General features: G+C 38.0%; 1 protein-coding gene across 4 annotated transcripts in view; it reads right to left on the reverse strand.

The window, feature by feature from the left end:
• Window positions 1–17,375, reverse strand: part of MACROD2 (mono-ADP ribosylhydrolase 2) — a 1,923,575-nt gene that overhangs the window by 172,047 nt on the left and 1,734,153 nt on the right. For all 4 annotated transcript variants that reach the window (XM_072800037.1, XM_072800036.1, XM_072800035.1 and 1 more), the window contains exon 9: window positions 10,527–10,608. In XM_072800037.1, the coding sequence (XP_072656138.1) occupies window positions 10,527–10,608 (82 nt within the window). The remainder of the gene's footprint in view (window positions 1–10,526; window positions 10,609–17,375) is intronic.

Here is a 17,375-nt window from a genome sequence, read left to right on the forward strand (position 1 = left end):
TATTGTTCTGTGTGTTCAGAAACGCCGATTCCAGAAAAACTTCCCTTCCTCCGCAGAAACAACTCAGTGGCTAAGGATCCATTTCATCTCACGGGGCCTCTTTGATGTTAATTTCATAATGGGTGCTGGTTTTATTCCCTGCACCCCTCTCTCAGATTACTCTGTTTTGCACAAAAAGTTCAAATATGACTGAAGTTCTTATTTTGATCACAAATGACTGTGAAAACTAACTGGTTTCCCATGAAAAATCAGTTTTCAGTAACAGCTTTGTACACTTCAGAAACCCCTTTAAGGACATGTCTAACCTACTTTGAAGTCTATATAATATTTACTTCACCTTTTTAAAAAACAAAACAAAACATTTATTTATTTGACATAAAGAGAGAAAGAGCACAAGCAGGGGGAGCTGCAGGCAGAGGGAGAGGGAGAAGCAGGCTCCCCCCCGAGCAGGGAGCCCAACATGGAGCTTGATGCAGGACTCCATCCCAGGACCCTGGGATCATGACCTGAGCCGAAGGCAGATGCTTAATTCCCTGAGCCGCCCAGGTACCCCCTCTACTTCATCTTTAATGGAAGACAGAATTTGAGAGTTTGCTTAAAAGCAGAGTATACCGGGGATTTTGCAAGGACTTGAGATTAGACTTACTCCTTTATTTAGAGTTGCCATAATTCATGCAGTCTTTTGGGAAGTAAATGGTATAAAAACAAACAGATTACAAAACCTCACAGAACTGCAGTCTAAAGTGTGGTCTCTGGACCAGCATCATCCTTATCACCCGGGAACTTGTTAGAAATGCAAATTCTCAGGTTCCACTAAAGATCTATCAAACTAGAAGCTCAGGGGAGGGATGCAACACTCTTTTAACAAGCCCTCCAGGTAATGCTCATGCAAGCTGTGGTTGGAGAACCATTGGTGTAAAAAATAGTGATATTTGTATGCTGGAGGAAAAGCTTTCAAAAACATTAGATGTCTCACTTTTAGATATCCAAGCTGAGCTGCTTTATGATATCTAGCCAACACTAAAGCTGGTTTCCACACCAGGTGTTTGCTGGAACTGAGGAAGGACTATGTTCTCTTCATAAGATATGTTTCCTTCTGTGTTTGAAATCACCCATCTATCATGTGGCTGGATGGCACAGTTATGGTGGCCCATGTAATCCTGGGACCATAAGTTTGGCTAAGCGACATGTACATGGATGGAAACTTGTTTCAAAGCAGCCTGTAGGTTGCATGGAAAAAGGAGTGTGTTATGAAGGAGAAAGTTACCCTTATGGGTTATCAAGGCAGCCTCTCCATTCTCCAAGGCAAAAAAGGATGGGCCCCTAAAATTCCTTTTTCAAAATTTCAATGGACATCCATACAAATGGGGGTCTGTCAAGCAGAACAATTATGACAATCTTGTGCCTTTTGTTTCATATGCTCTTCAGTCGTCTCTTTTAAGGCTTAATTTCTTCACACAAACTTCTTCTATATCTCTTATCTTTTAAATATTTCATTACAAGGGCTTCTAGGAGCAATTTGCATTTGCAGAGAGAGGAAATATTATTAGCCAAAATAAAGTACTCTAAGCTTTTCAGGATTTCCATGAAGTACAGAAGATGTTGGTATGCTCATGGCTTTGTGAAACTCGACAAAACAGAAATGTCAAGCAAAGAATGACTGATAAAGGGGACGTCATTACAGAGTAGAGCTCTTCTATTAAGTTGAAAACCTGCACTTAGGGAATTTAACAAATTGCTAAACTTACTTTCCGCAAGGCAATTGATAGGACTAGGAGAAATTAAGAAAAAAAAAAGCCAAAGCTTGTCCCCCTCCACCCCACCCCAACTGGTTCTTTGTCAAGAGGAGCACTCAAATCTCATTAATTTATAAATAAATCAATAAATAAAAGGCACTGCTTAAAAAAACTGTATGGTTCTGCTGTTTCTGGCTTGGGAAACTGGGTACATTATGGCACCAATTACTGAGCTATCAGATTCAGGAGGAGAAAGATAGGATGAGAAGGATTTTGAATTTAGAAGTGTTTGAATTTAGAAGTGTTGAGTTCGGAGATGCCTAGAGATGCCAGCTGCAGATGGTCTACATACAGGTGAATTTACCAGAGAGAACTGGCAGGAAGAGAAGTAGAAGACAGACTGGTCAATGGGATAAAGGCTTTCCAGTTAAGTAAGACAAGGGCTGCAAAGAGTTATGTGGAGGCACATGATCAAATATGCACCGGTTTCATAACCAGGCTGGACTCATCAAAGAGTTCTCGATGACCTCAACAGTGACAGTTGTAACAGGGTATCAGCAATCATTAACTGCTCTGGATTATGGAGTAAATAGCAGCTAAAGGTGAAAACTTCAAAAATCTATAGCTGAGAGTCCAAGTTGGAGCCACAGATAAAGAAGAATAAAGGTGGGAGGATTTCATTTACTCTACTGTTCATTTTCTATCTTTATTATTACTTCTGTGTCTTATTGGGAATTATTTCAATCATATACTATACCTCAAAAGGGCTTTTTCTCCTACTGCATTTGCCTCAATGTTTTCACCTACAGAACAGAAACCAGTCTGCCCAGAACGTTTGGAGGGTCTTTTGGAAGCACTGTGCAGGGGGCTCTGTAAAGATGCCTACCACATCTCCCTTCTCCAAGCAGCATTTTGTCTTGGCTTTGTTTTATCAGACCCTCCTAATGAGATCAAACTCTGCTTAGTCAAGGTTTGGGTCCCCAGGTCTTCATGTGTTCTGCTGTTTATAAGCATTTGCTACACACACAGCACATTCCCCTCTTTGAAGGGATGGATTGCTTTCACTCTATGCTTGCTGCTTGTTCCTGCATTCAGGTTGCTTGGTTACAGCAACACTTCACTGGATTTTCATTGAAGGCAAAATGTGTTTGTAGCTTTTGAGGCCCATCAAGTGGAAATGGTTAGCACCCAATTCCTAAGAAGGCAGTCAACTCATTTATGTCACATTACAGAGAACATGTCTTGTATAATTTTAAACATCAATGGGATCCAAACATTAAATGTGTACAAATGTGCACAAATGTGCCAAGTCACCATAAATATTCATAATTAAAGAAATTTCTGAATTCTTTCACTTTGTAGTTTTTTTTCTATACAACAAATGTGCCATTTGGGGGAAAATGTACAATTCAGACTGGGTAGGCAGGTGTTTGTCTGTGTTTCTTTTACTTATGCAAAGACAACTGGTGAATTAGTTGGCTAGTGCTGCTGTAAAAACTTTCACACATTTAATGGCTTAAAACAATGCAAATTTGTCATCTTATAGTTTTGTAGGTTTGAAGTCTGACTTGGATCTCAAAGGGCTAACATCACGATGTCCACAGGGCTGTGCTCCTTCAGAAGGCTATTGGGGAGACTGTTTCCTTGCCTTTCAGGCTGCTAGAGACTGTATTCCTCAACTCATGGTCCCTCTTTTCCATCATCAAAGTCAGAGATCCACATCTCTCTGAACATTGTTCCATAGTCATATCTCCTACTGACTCTCTTCTACCTCTTTCTTCTAACTTTTCCGGATGCTTGTAATTATAATGAGGATAATAGGATAATAATAGATAATATAGGATAACATCTCCATCTTTAGGTCAGCTAATTAGCAACCTTAATCTCACCTGTAATTTTTTTAAGCTTTTATTTATTTATTAATGAAAGACATAGAGAGAGAGAGGCAGAGACAAAGACAGAGGGAGAAGCAGGATCCCTGCGAGAAGTCCCATGTGGGGCTCCATCCTAGAACTCTGGGATCACACCCTGAGCTGAAGGCAGATGCTCAACCACTGAGCCACCTAGGCACCATTCTCATCTGCAATTTTATTTCCCCTTTGTAAGGTGACCTAACGTATTCACAGGTGCTGGGATTTAAGGTATGTTTGAGAGAAGAGCATTTGTCTTCCTACCATACTTTGTAAATCAAGAGGCAGATTGCTTTGCCTAAAAAGTGAGGAGTAGAACTAAGAATAATCCTATTTGGAAATAAAATTATTTCTTATGGGATCAGGTGCATAGGCTTAAAATAAAGTTAATCTTTGAGTTTTTAGTTTTTAACTTCATTCTCTAATAAAAAGGGTTTCTTCCTTCTTTTTTACCTTTATTCCTCCTTCCTTCCATCTACCCTGTCTCCCTCCCTTCTTTCCTTCCTTCCATTTTTTTTTTTACATTTTTCTTTCATCTTTTTTAAAAAAGATTTTATTTATTCATGAGAGACACAGAGAGAGAGGCAGAGACATAGAGGGAGAGGGAGCCTGCTGAGACTCAATCCCAGGACCCCGGGATCACTACCTGAACCAATGGCAGACCCTCACCCACAGAGTCACCCAGGCACCCCTTTCTTTCATCTTGCTTTTGTTTTTCTACCATTTCTCATTGATTTGGTTATAAAGGAATAATACCACAAAGACAAAGAACAAAGTGGGAAACTCCTCCCAACATACTTTTGAAAGAACTAAGAACCTTATTATACAAAAAGTTATTAGGGATCAATAAAAAAGGTAAAAAATTTGCAAAGGAAATGACTGGTAATTTCTCATAAGAAATTTGGAGATTTAATAATTAACTGAAAGAAAGGATAAGCCACCCTCTAAATGAAAGAAATATACATTGTTACCCATTAAATACCTTATTTCATGTATAAAAGTGGTAACATCAAAAGATGAGAATGTGCCCGATTGGGAAGAGCAGGGGCAAAGTAAACTCTCATATACTGCTCACAGGAATGTGAACTCAATGCAAGGGGCTGAATGTTTGTGTTCCCCGCAAAATTAATATGTTGAAATCCTAACCCCCAAAGTAATTATATTTGGAGGTGGAACCTTGAGGTAATTAGGTCATAAAGGTTGAGCCCACATGAGTGGAATTAGTGCCTTTATGTAAGGAACCCCAGATAATTCTCTTTCCACAATATGAGGGTACAATAAGAAAATGGCCACATGCAACTCAGAAGTGAACCTTTACTGGAACCCCACCACACTGACACCCTGATTACTCAGGATGCTTAAGGAGAGGTATGGGTCTTCACATTTTTGATTCTGGGAATGATAATGGCTTCAACTGTTCAGTATAGGACACTGACACATAATGGTCAATTTGAGAATTAATATAAAAAGTGTCTTGGCTGTGTATACGTTTTGAAAAGTAATTCCACTTCTAGAAAAGTATTCTTAAAAAAAATTGTGGTTGTATTCCAATATTTACCTATCAAGATACTTTTCTGTAAGTGTTCTTTATAAATAGAGAATAATTTGCAATAATAATTCCACAGTTCATCAATATGGTTTTGGATAAACACTGGGTCCTTTAAAATCATGTTTTGGAAGAATATATAATAACATGAAAGAAAGTTCAAGATTTGGGGTAAGTGACACACAGCAAGTGATAAGACTGCATTTATGATTGTTTGCATTTTCTATCTTAAAGGACCTATAGGACAAGCTGCAAAAGGTAACTCATTTTCAATGGTTTGTATCTTCTTAATTTTGATTATTTATTTTTACTATATATCTGTACTATTTTTTGTAACAAGAAGTTATACACTTTTTAATTAAGATGGTCACACTGATTAAAGTACCTCCTTAAAATTGTAATAAGAAAAACATGAAAAAACAAAAAAGTTGTAAGAAGAAACATGGATATTTTAAAATTTATGATGGTTGATCTAGACACCTCTCTGAATATTCATTTGCATTGTTATTTATTCTATTTGGAAGTGGCCCATTACTGTGTTTGCATGATAAAAGTGAAGCATAAAAAGGTTAAACAACATGCACAAAGTCATACAATTACAAACTGATGAGTGTCAACATTTCTCAATCAGGAATTCATAAATGGGAGATAAGCATCCTACTATTTCACAAATTCTTCCATCTGAACTGCCTGTCCTCCTTACAGCACTTACAGAATACTTGACATCACTTCTCTGCTCCTGCTGATCTTGAAGTACGTATTTTTCATGAAACTTGCTGCAGCCATCTTGGTTCTCATACATATTTGGATTCCTGGGTACTTTGATCATACCAACACTATATTTGATTATTTGCTTATATTGTCTTCCAACTGTTGTGCATAATACTTACCTCTCAGGCATATTATGAGAACTAATTTTTAAATGCAGCTATGACCAAAGCCTTGGGTATATATTAGGCATATAATAAATTACTTGTTGATTGATGGACAGAAAGATAATGATTGATGTTGGATGAGAAAAGCTTATAAAATTGGTGAGAAGAGAAGATGAAGAAGAGGTCATATGAATACTTTTCTTTTGTTAGATTTAAAAAGAGCAAATCTAAATAAATTTTTTTAAAATATCATGCCCATTTGTCAGAGGATATAACTAAAAAAAATATTTTGGAGAAATACTCCTTCCTGAAAAATATAGTTGAGAACCATTGCAGTAAACAAGCCTAGGCTTTCCCTAATGTGGGGGAGGGGCCTGACCATGATATTTCTTATTTCCAACATAAGGGTTCTTTGATATAGTTCCAAAACTATAAATTTGACATTGTTATTATGAGGAAAATTAATATCCCTAAATTCTCTCTTAGAACTTAGTCTTTAAAAAAATAACTGATCTCCATATTCCAGATCTATGAAAAATATACATAATAAATCTTACATACTGAAAAATACAAAGAAAACTTTTTTGTAAAGAACAAAGAGATCTCGGAGTTGAATTGTACAAATACTATTTGCTGTAGGCCATCTAATAGTGTACTGTAGCTATAAATTACTTGCAAATAAAGTATATGGTAATTCCATAAAGCTGCCATACTAGACTTCCAAAGAATACATCTAGAAGGGAAAAGTCAAATGTGCTTCACCCACAACAAGATATAAAACTATTGGAAAAAAACAATGTTGTTGGTTTTTTTTCTTTGTGGTTGTTGATGCATTTTCACAATGGGTTCTGTTAGGGGTTCAGTTGTGCCCTTCAAAATATTTTGTTGAAATGCTACCCTCCAGTACCTCAGAATGTGACTGTATTAGGAGACAGGGTCTTTAAATAGGTGATAAAATTAAATGAGATTATTATGGGGGCTCTAGTCCTAGATGACTGGTGTCCTCACAAGGAGAGGGAGATTAGGACACAGACATACACAGAGGTAAGACTTCATGAAGACACAGAGAGAAGGTGACCATCTATAAGCTACGAAGAGAGACCTCAGAAGAGATCCAATCCTGTTGACACCTAAATGCTGTACTCCTAGCCTCCAGAATTGTGAAAAAATTAATTTCAGTTGTTTGAGCTCGGTGGTCTGTAGTGTTTTGTCATAGCAGCTCTAGCAAATGATTGCAAGCACTTTTATATCTCCCCTTGTGGTCATGAGTAAGGCCTTTTGGTTTTGCAGTGACCATTCTCTTGCTTACCCGCCGGTCAAAACCCCACACAGCCTAGATGATGATTTGGGATTTGATTTTGAGAACCATGATAAAGTACCAATTTGAATCATATTAGAAAGTTTCCATGAGGACATTTACAGGTATTAGAAGGAAGAGAAGCATGGCAGCTCTGAACAATGATGAGCAAGCAGATGAAGTTAGTAATGAGACTTCCTCGGTGCTCCAAATGCATCCTTGAAATTGAATCCATCCTTGTCTGGAGCCGCTCTAAGGAAAGGAACCTATTATCACTTGTGCAATGACAGATGCTGTTCTCAATTTTGAAATAGAGCACTGCTTCTTCCTAGCCATATGCCTCATTTTCTCAGGTATGCATCATTTTCTATATCAAAAAGTAGGGTTAATATAATGCCTGCTTTCTTAGAGTTAGCTTGAAGATCACCCATGCATTTGGCTGAGAGAAAGCAATCCATAAAGGTTAGCTATTATTCCTATCATTAATAGTAGGTAGTGGTTTTGCACATGTTTTATCTTTAATGTGATCTTTCCTGCCTTGTTTGTATTGTTTTCTTATGTATTTTGTCTCAGATTCCCGATTATGAAATGTTAAGACACAGGATTAGTACACCCCCAAACATAGAGATTTAGTTTAATATAAAATGACTTTTTTTCTAAATTATCATTATTGCATTGGCTGAGGGTGTGATCCCAAGTCCAGGGATGGGGTCCCGCATCGGGCTCCATGCGGGGAGCCTGCTTCTCCCCCGTCTATGTCTCTGCCTCTCTCTGTGTGTCTCTCATGAATAAATGAATTTTAGAAATCTTAGAAAAAATAAATTGCATTTCCCTGATGATTAGCGTTATTGAGTATCCTTTCATGTATCTGTTGGCCATCTGAATCAGTCAGTCTAAGGGGAATATATGGCAAGTCAGAAAAATTATATTCTAATCAAAGATGGTATGGATATGAATTAACCATAAATTCAAATTATGGATAGATAATGTATATCATCTATATTGGCAGTCACACATTCCATTAGAAGTCACCTTTATTTCATATTGCATATTGAGAATTTACAAATGTCTGATGCTTCAGCGTTGTGGAAATACTCAACAATTTGGGAGAATTTTGACATTTAGTTTAAAAATGTGCTTACCATTATAAATATGCACTGGAAATAATTTCATGAGCATGCTACGATTCAAAGTTTTGATAAGAAACTCAGGATGATTTTATTATTATTTCATTTGCTCAAGTACTAAGATGCATGTGGATTTATTTACAGTAGCAATTTTTCATTTATTTGCATAATTATTAATACATTCTAGATTACTAAAAATGTTCCATTTAGAATAAATATATAGTATGACTTTTGGTTTTGCAGCACTGAAAATACCTGCTGATGGGGTGAATTTGTTTAAATATCAATCGATTATACTTATGCAATTTTTTTTATCATATACTAGAGTGAAAACAAGTTTTTATTTTAGAAGACATGAGAATGAATGTTACATCATAATTTCTAAACACTTAAGAAGCCCAAAATGATGAAAGCTTATGAAATATGTCATGATATTGACAAGACGAGAATATTTGCACTGGACATCATGGCAAGTCACATTTTTTTCATGAATGAACATTTTCTTTTAAGAATACTTAAAAATACAAAAAAAGAATACTTAATAAATACAGAAATGCAGGCATAGTCAACTTACTGTGGTTATATAGGAAATAAAGGAAAAGGATGAAATAAAGAGATCGAAACAAAAAAAGCCATCATATTATGGGGAGAAGAATTTGTTAAATTTAGCTCATGTACCAACTACTCACTCAATAGTCACTAGGTGCTTTACATGCTGTAAATTACGGAGTTGCCTAAAGCAATTTTAAAGGGGTATTAAAAAAAAATGAAAAGAGAGAAAGAGAGAGAAGGGAGAAGGAAAAGGAGGAAAAAAAAGACCACAATAACAATCTTCTCCATCACATGCAGAGTCTCTCTGAATTTACAGTATGTCCCAGTTAGGGAAATACTGTAGCTAAAGGCTCCAATTAAATACACTTGAAAGATTCACTTTTCACTTACAAAGCTAGAGAACAGGACCTCACATTACTCAGTGGAACTTAGTCCTTGAACATTAGCACAAAGTTCAACATTCCCAGCAGTTTTCTGTGGCTGTTCTTGACAGCTACCTGCATCCTACTCTTCTCTCTGGGCAAGGAATCCTGGATTTACACTTACTGGATGCCTTTTACAGATTGCCAAGACAGTGAATGTGCACCACTCCCTCCCTCCCACCTGCCAGAGTACTGGGCATAGGGAAGGCCACTTCACCTGGCTATGGAAACCTCAAAAGAAAGCTCCCAATAAGGCAGACATCAACAACGCTCAAAGTAGTTTGACATTTCATGGAAGCCATTCTTCCCATGGCTGACAAAAGCACCTTGATCACTGTGACTTTAATGGTATCATCAAAATAACTAGGTATTAAATAAGCCTAGAAGAGGAACAATGGGGGGAAATATTCAAATTAACCAGGCCAACCAAATCTAATGACACATTCAATCAATGTAAACAAAGTTCTTTAATAACTCTGAGATTTTGCCTACATTCTCAAATGTGGAATAGGATGAATAAGCACTTTTCTCGGATTGTCCTCAGAAATGCTGCTTTCTTCATTGCAATTTGGGCCACGAAAATTGGGGGGAAGAGAGAGGCAGTGCAGGAATTGTTTGAATTTTGGCTATAACCATAAATGGGCTCCTCACAATTTTCAATGAAGGTGTTGAACAGGGTGGACGGAGGCACAGGTTTGGACAACCTACATGTGTGGGGATCCAATCACAGAGCATGCAATTTAGGGCCAGAAGAAGAGTCTTTAGAAGCCATTCTAAAATGGTTCAGCCCCTCACTTTTGATGCTCAAGAGATTTTGAGATTCAAGAAATGAACCAACTTCCCCAAAATGACATGATGACCTCCTGAGACAGAGAGGTTGAGGGCTCAGATTTCTTGTAACCTCCTTGAGTTCTTGAAAATTATGACAAAACTTGCCAGGGGTTACTGGTGTATGCTGATCATATTTGGAACATTTCTTTAAGATAGGAAACGAAATAGAAATATACCCAATGCCTGCACTCCAATCCTCAATTCCAAAGAAAACAAATCACTTTACTCACCTGCAGGGAAAAACTCGCTCATTTTTTTTTTGTAGATTTTGAAGTCAACTTCTAAGAAGACACAGAAGATGATCCGATCCACCTAGAGGCAAACAATAAATACTCAAAGTGAAAGGAAATATGATGACCCCAGAATATGAGAAATATTCTAGAACATGGTTTTGGAGCAAGAAACAAAACTTGTAGATTTTTGGTACTATATTGCTAACTATATGACAATAAGTATATAGTTAACTTCACTTGAGTGAAGTTCAAGTGACTTGGTGTGTGTGCCCTCTTTATGTAAATAAGCCTATGGGCTCTTTGGTGGAAAGATTTTATATAAATCAAATAAGAAATAATAAATGACAATAAGCCACTTTGCAGCAAGCTATAACTAAGATTGGAGATTCCGACAGGATACCTAGACTTTATGTCCTATAAAACAACCATATGAGAGGCGTAGAGCAGAATGACAATAAACTATGTCAGTAAACAAAGAGCTCTTTGTCCTATCCTTCTTAGACGAATAAATTTAATCAAGCCTGTTAGTATTTGAATATGGCCTAAAAAGCTTCTTGCAGTTTAATTTGCATCAAAGTCACTTGCTTGTAGCTTAACATACTCAGAAATGCAACAGACATAAAATATAATTAGTTGACAGTGACATGAGGTCAGTATAACTTTAATCTCGTAGATATTATTGAATAAATGTTACCTCAAAAGTAAAATATGCGTGTAGTCCCCTTTTCCTGTTTTGAGAGGGCTTCTCTATGTAAGGTGTTTCTTTAAGACATTCAGATATAGTATGGTAAACAGAGAAGAGAGATGGAGTACATCTGATAGCTCACGTATATCTCATATTAAATCAGTGACTTAATTACATGTCTTGAAAATAAGCTTCCCTTTAGTTCCTTTATTTTAACAATCTATCAAAAGTTAAAAATTACTCGATCTATCAAACTGCAACTGGCAATTGACTAGAACATCAAGTGTGGCATTTCTCATGGCAATAGGGAGTAAAGTGGGGAGTGCATGTGGCAGGACATGAACCAACCCAAATGGATGTCATCCGCTTAGCCTTTCAGCTCTCCCAAGCCTGTGGGATACAGATTCACACTAGGCAAGTTCAAAGTACCCAGCAGGAGAGAAAATCTACAGGGGGGGGGGGGGGGGGGGCGGGGCAGGGACGGCTCTGATTCAAAGGATGTTCAGCTTCCCTGTTGGAAGCTCAGAGACGTGGCTCCCTGATCCCTGCACATGTCCAGATAGGCTGCCTCCTGGGCCGTCGCTGGGCATCGATGATATAATCACCAAATACCGTGCAGCCCCAGTAATCCTCCCCCCACAGGATGGATTATAAGAGAAAGCATCTGGCCTTCGGAAATGGAAGGACTGGGTGGTAAATAAACCTTATTTTCTTTTCTCTGTGTTCATTTGAGTTTCTGGTGTCCAGTGCTGTCTGCATATCATTAACATTTTCAGCAAATGCAAAAACTGTCACCATCAACTCACTCTTCGGGTGAAATATAAATTTAGTTGAATAAATGATTAGCTATCGGTGCATTACTGAATGCTCGTCTCTGCTCTCCTTATGGTGTGTTTATGGCCTGTAGCTAAAGATAAAAATCGTAATGTTGAGCACTAGAAAAGAGTTAGAAAAAACATATTCTCTATGATACGGTTTAAACAAATTTTTAAAGCACAAAGATATAATAAAAGTGTAGAATTCATTCATAAGCACTGATATTCAGAAACATAACTAGAAATGTCACACATGAACTCCAGCAAAAAAAAAAAAAAGATTTTAGAGAAATGTGGCAGAATGGGTAAAAGCTATTAACTATGGGGGTAGGTACCTAAATATCATAATATTTTCTATGGTTTTCTACATATTTGAAAAACTATAATTTAAAATTCTGACACAAAAAATAAGGTCTGTGTTAGACATACTCTACTCTCTGGCTGTATTAAACTATTTGTAATTCCTAACACCATAATTATTCTTACTTCTGTACCTATGATGGCTGACTTCTCCAGGCTTCAAAATGGTCAGATTGTTTCTAAAGTCACCTGAGATCAAAACCAAAACAAGAAAATTTGATTCAAAGCAGGTCTAAGGGGACCAAACTGGACAGTCTCATTTCCCCCTATTTTTATGGTCATGCAGTATAAATCACAGTATTTTATTTTATTTTTAAGATTTTATTTATTTATTCATGAGAGACACACAGAGAGAGAGAGGCAGAGACACAGGCAGAGGGAGAAGCAGGCTCCATGCAGGAAGCCTGATGTGGGACTCAATCCTGGGACTCCAGGATCACGCCCTGAGCCGAAGGCAAATGCTCAACTGCTGAGCCACCCAGGGATCCCTAAATTACGTATTTTAAAAAATACCCCTGTTGCCTGTATGTGTGTTTGCATGGGGGAGGGTTAGTGGTAGAAATGCTACTCATTGCTGTTAAATGAACTTTTAACCACCGTAGAAACTAAATACAGATTTCTTAAATATTGCAAAGAAGTATAATCCACCTTTTGGCATTTTCAGCTTTGTTACCATGGAAATGGTAGGAGTCCAAAATTTAGCAGTCCGATTTATTTTCCCGGAGAGTAGATGGCTGATGGGGGAAAAGTACTTTTATTTTAAACTAATTGAGTGGCCCATTTCCCTGCCTGACCCTGGGGCTTAACACTGAAAATATCTTGGAAGCAAGTTGAATCCAAGAATTAACCCTCATTTGCCAAGTACTCGTTATGTATGCACATGTGAATGTATTCATATATGTCTGCATAAACTTATTCTCTGGGGTTATTGTTGGAAAAGAGCTCCATTAGTCAACAATCTTTGTGTTTATAAACTCATAGTGGATATTGATCACTGCCTGTGGTAGATTGTATTTTCCAAGCTGGCATGCAATGAGATACCCCATCCCTCAGACTCTCTTAAAATGTAATGTTGATACTTCTGTCATCGAGAAGTGGGATCTCTATTTCCTTCTCTTAAATCTAGGATTGCCAGTAACTCTGGCAGAAATACTATGTGGTTTTCAAGTCCATGTCATAAGAGGTGATACAATTTCTGTCTGGTCTTTTTGGGGTGTACCCAACCTCCATCCCATGAGGAAGCAGATAGACCACATCGAGAATCCATTTGTTCAAGTTATAGCCGATAGCCTAGCTGAAAGGGAGTAGCCTCGTGATTATTTCACCTCCTGGTTTTTGAGCTACCCCAGGTGATGCCACATGGAACAGAAATCAGCTGTTCCTACTGAACTCTGCCCAAATTGCAGATTTGTGAACAAAACAGAAACACATAGCCAGAAATCTGATATTCTTCTGGTTTCTTCCTGGTGCCAGTTGTTTGGATTCTCACTTTTCTGGTACATGAGCCCTCTTGAAAGGCTCAAACTGAATGGATCAAGATCAAGTAGAAGACACAATGGAGTGACAAGAACACAGAAAGTCTAATTGCCACATGGCTGAGGGATTGGAAATCTGATATATGCAAAGGAGAGAGTCTGGTTATTCATTCTAGCCCCAAATAAATTACCTGAGGATACATAAGAATGACCCACTATTGCAGCTCAGGAGCATATTTTCAATTTTTCTTTTATGTTAGGCAATAGGATAATTTTGTAAGATGGTTGTTCTTGAGAGGCTATATTTATTCATTTATGTAACAGATATTAACTGAGCCCCTCCAATTTCATGGGCCTTGCCCATGTGCCATTCTCTCACAAGAAAACTTGAATCCAGAATAAATGCTTTTTTTTCTCAAGGCCAAACAATTACTGACAAAATCTCAGATATCTTAACCTCACATGCAGTGTTCTGTGATATCACACAGATGGAGACACATGGGACTGAGTTTCTAGGCCTGTCACTAGCTCTGTAACATTGGACAAGCCACTGTCTCTCTGGGATCCAGCTTTCATGTTTCTATAGAGAAGGATTGAACTGAATTATAGTATGTCCATAGTTTCTTTCTCTCTTTTTAATATCCCGGCAATTGTCTATCTCTGTGGTGAGTTTGTACTATGTCAGTTTATCTAAGCTGGAATAACACTTCTCTGAAAGGTTTTGTGTCAGGGTTGGCCACAGAGAAATTTCCATGAGATTTTGAGGGCAGAAGTGCAGCTGCAGCCATTGTACTAGGCAGGTGGATGTAGGACTCTGGCCAGGTGGGGTACATCATCTGCTCCTCAGCTGGGTGCTCATCAGCTGGGTTGCTCATCAGCTGGGTGAGGGGTAGCAGCTGGGCTCACAGCTTCTCCAGCTGCTGCTCTTCCTCCTATCTCAGGTTCTCTGAGTCTAGGCTGGACACACATGTAGCTCTGCTTCAAAGGCACCGGCTCCTTCTGTAGGGCATGGTACCTTAGGGTTCCATGCCGGCGGAGACAGATGCATATGACAGTTAGCCCATGTGGGTTCCAGTTTGCTCTCACAGTTTCCTCTTTCTCCCTGTTCTCCCCAACTTTGCTTCCACCTTTCTCTTTGCCACCTCTGGACCACCTGCCCTGCTGACATACTCCAGACCTTGAAGATGCACAGGCAATGGCCTTCCATATACTCCCTCACTAGCTCCCTCTCATGGGTCCTGATTAAGGGTTTTTCTTTACTCAGTGTCGACTATCCCCTTGACATTTACTTCCCCAGTTTCTCCCACGATTGTATAAGATCTAATCCCTATAATCCATCCTGTATTCCATATCACTCACAAGGTTCTGAATCTTTGGTTAAACCCCAACTGATGTAATTTTTAACAAAAATTCACTGAATGACATGCAAAGGAACACAATGAAGGGAAAAAAATAACAGGTGTTCCTTTTTGGAGGTGTACAACCTGTCAAGGCTACTCAAAGTCCAATTACTTCCTTCCAGACGAATTTCTATTGGCTCCAGCCCAATTTCCTGGTGAACTTCCTAAAGTGTACATATACACTTTTACAGTTAAAGCAACTCCGTGTACTTTTTTTTTTTTTTTTTTTACTAACAAGTTGTTAGTAAACTCAAATGGGTCCCCAGGCCAAAACATAATTACAAATAATACAAAAAGTGACATTAATATTTTTAGTATTAACAATTTTCTTTTTTAAGATTTTATTTATTTATTTGAGAGAGAGAGAGAGAGAGCAGGGAGGGGGGCAGAGGGAGAAGCAGACTCCTTGAGCAGGGAGCCCAATGTGGGGCTCGATCCTAGGACCCTGAGATCATGATCTGAACTGCAGGCTTAACCAACTGAGCCACCCAGGTGCCCTCTAGGATTATCAATTTAACTGTAATCCTCATTATGCCTTAAACTAGAATCCTATGATGAATTGGGTGGTGCTCATTTTTTTTTAATACCTGGACATAGCATAGGTCCTGAGGCAAAACAGGAAATATTTGCAGAGTACATGCTTAGGCAAATAGACTTGACTAAAATATAAGTATACAGCAGATACATTTCAAGTACATGTAGTTTCATAACCAAAGAACTTTTTTAAGAGGTAGACTTTCCTTTATGTTTGCCAGAAGACCTGAGAACAGAATTATAGAGAAGCCTACAGTGATTTTGCAAAGAAGAAGGGAGCTATATAAAGGACACAAGGAATTTGTAACCAATTGCCATCCTATCCAACGGTACCATGCTGAGCACAATGCCCCTTGAACACAGGGCTCATGTTTTCATAGAGGGCTTAGTTTCAGAATAGAAACAACAATGCTGCCTATAAACTACAATGTAATAAAAGTTAAAAGAGCTTTTTCTTTTCTTTTCTTTCTTTTCTTTTTTTTTTTTTTTTAAATGAAAAGACATTGGGCAGCCTGGGTGGCTCAGCGGTTTAGCGCCACCTTCGGCCCAGGGCATGATCCTGGAGACCTGGGATGGAGTCCCACGTCGGGCTTCCTGAATGGAGCCTGCTTCTCCCTCTGCCTGTGTCTCTACCTCTCTGTCTCTCTGTTTCTCATGAATAAATAAATAAAATCTTTATTTTTTTATTTTAAAAGAAAAGACATTATTGGGTATTGGCAAAAATGTGAATTACCAAGAACTTTCATATACTGTTTTGGAGAGTAAAAGTTGGTGCAGCCAGTTTGGAAAATTATTTGGCAGTGTTCACTAAATTAGCTAAATTTTTGCATATCCTATGAACCAACAATTTTACTTTTAGGTAAATGCCTAGCAGAATATACATATATGTTCATGAAAGGACACATATCACAATATTTGTAGCAGCACTATCTGTAATATCTCCAAATTGGAAGCGACTTAAATGCCTAAAATGATAGAATGGATAAATCATTGTGATCTATCCATGCAGTGGGATATTATAAGTGAATAAGAATGGAAAGTTTGCAACCACATGCAATAATATAAATGAACAAACATTGAGTAGAAGAATCCAGAAGGAAAAGGTACACACTGGATGACTCTATTTCTTTAAAATTTAAAAATGTTAGAGAAATAACCAATCATCTACAGTGTTAGAAGTTAGCACAGCAATTACCCTGGGGTAAGGGTTGGTGAAAAGGAACCAAGGGGAGTGCCTGGGAGATGCTGGGATTTTGATCTGGGTGCTGGTTCCACGGATGTGTTCAGCTTGTGAAATTCATCAAGCAGCGCACTTAGGATCTGTGTACTTTTCTGTATGTTATACTTCAATAGAATCTTTTTAAAGGTTGAAAGTCTCCTGGTGCAGTTGTCTTGGTCAACAATCAAAAATCTATTTTCATTGACTTCAAGGTCAAAAAAGTCCTTTAAAAGCTGACCTTCCAAAGGCATTCCTCTATATATTTCCACTGATGCCAACTGTAGCTCACCCATCAAAGCATAAAGGAGTAAAGATGTATTTCTCTCACCAACATATCCATTAATCCACAGTTGGGGGT

The sequence above is a fragment of the Canis lupus genome, chromosome 26 (assembly GCF_048164855.1).
Source record: "Canis lupus baileyi chromosome 26, mCanLup2.hap1, whole genome shotgun sequence".
Lineage (NCBI taxonomy): Eukaryota > Metazoa > Chordata > Mammalia > Carnivora > Canidae > Canis > Canis lupus.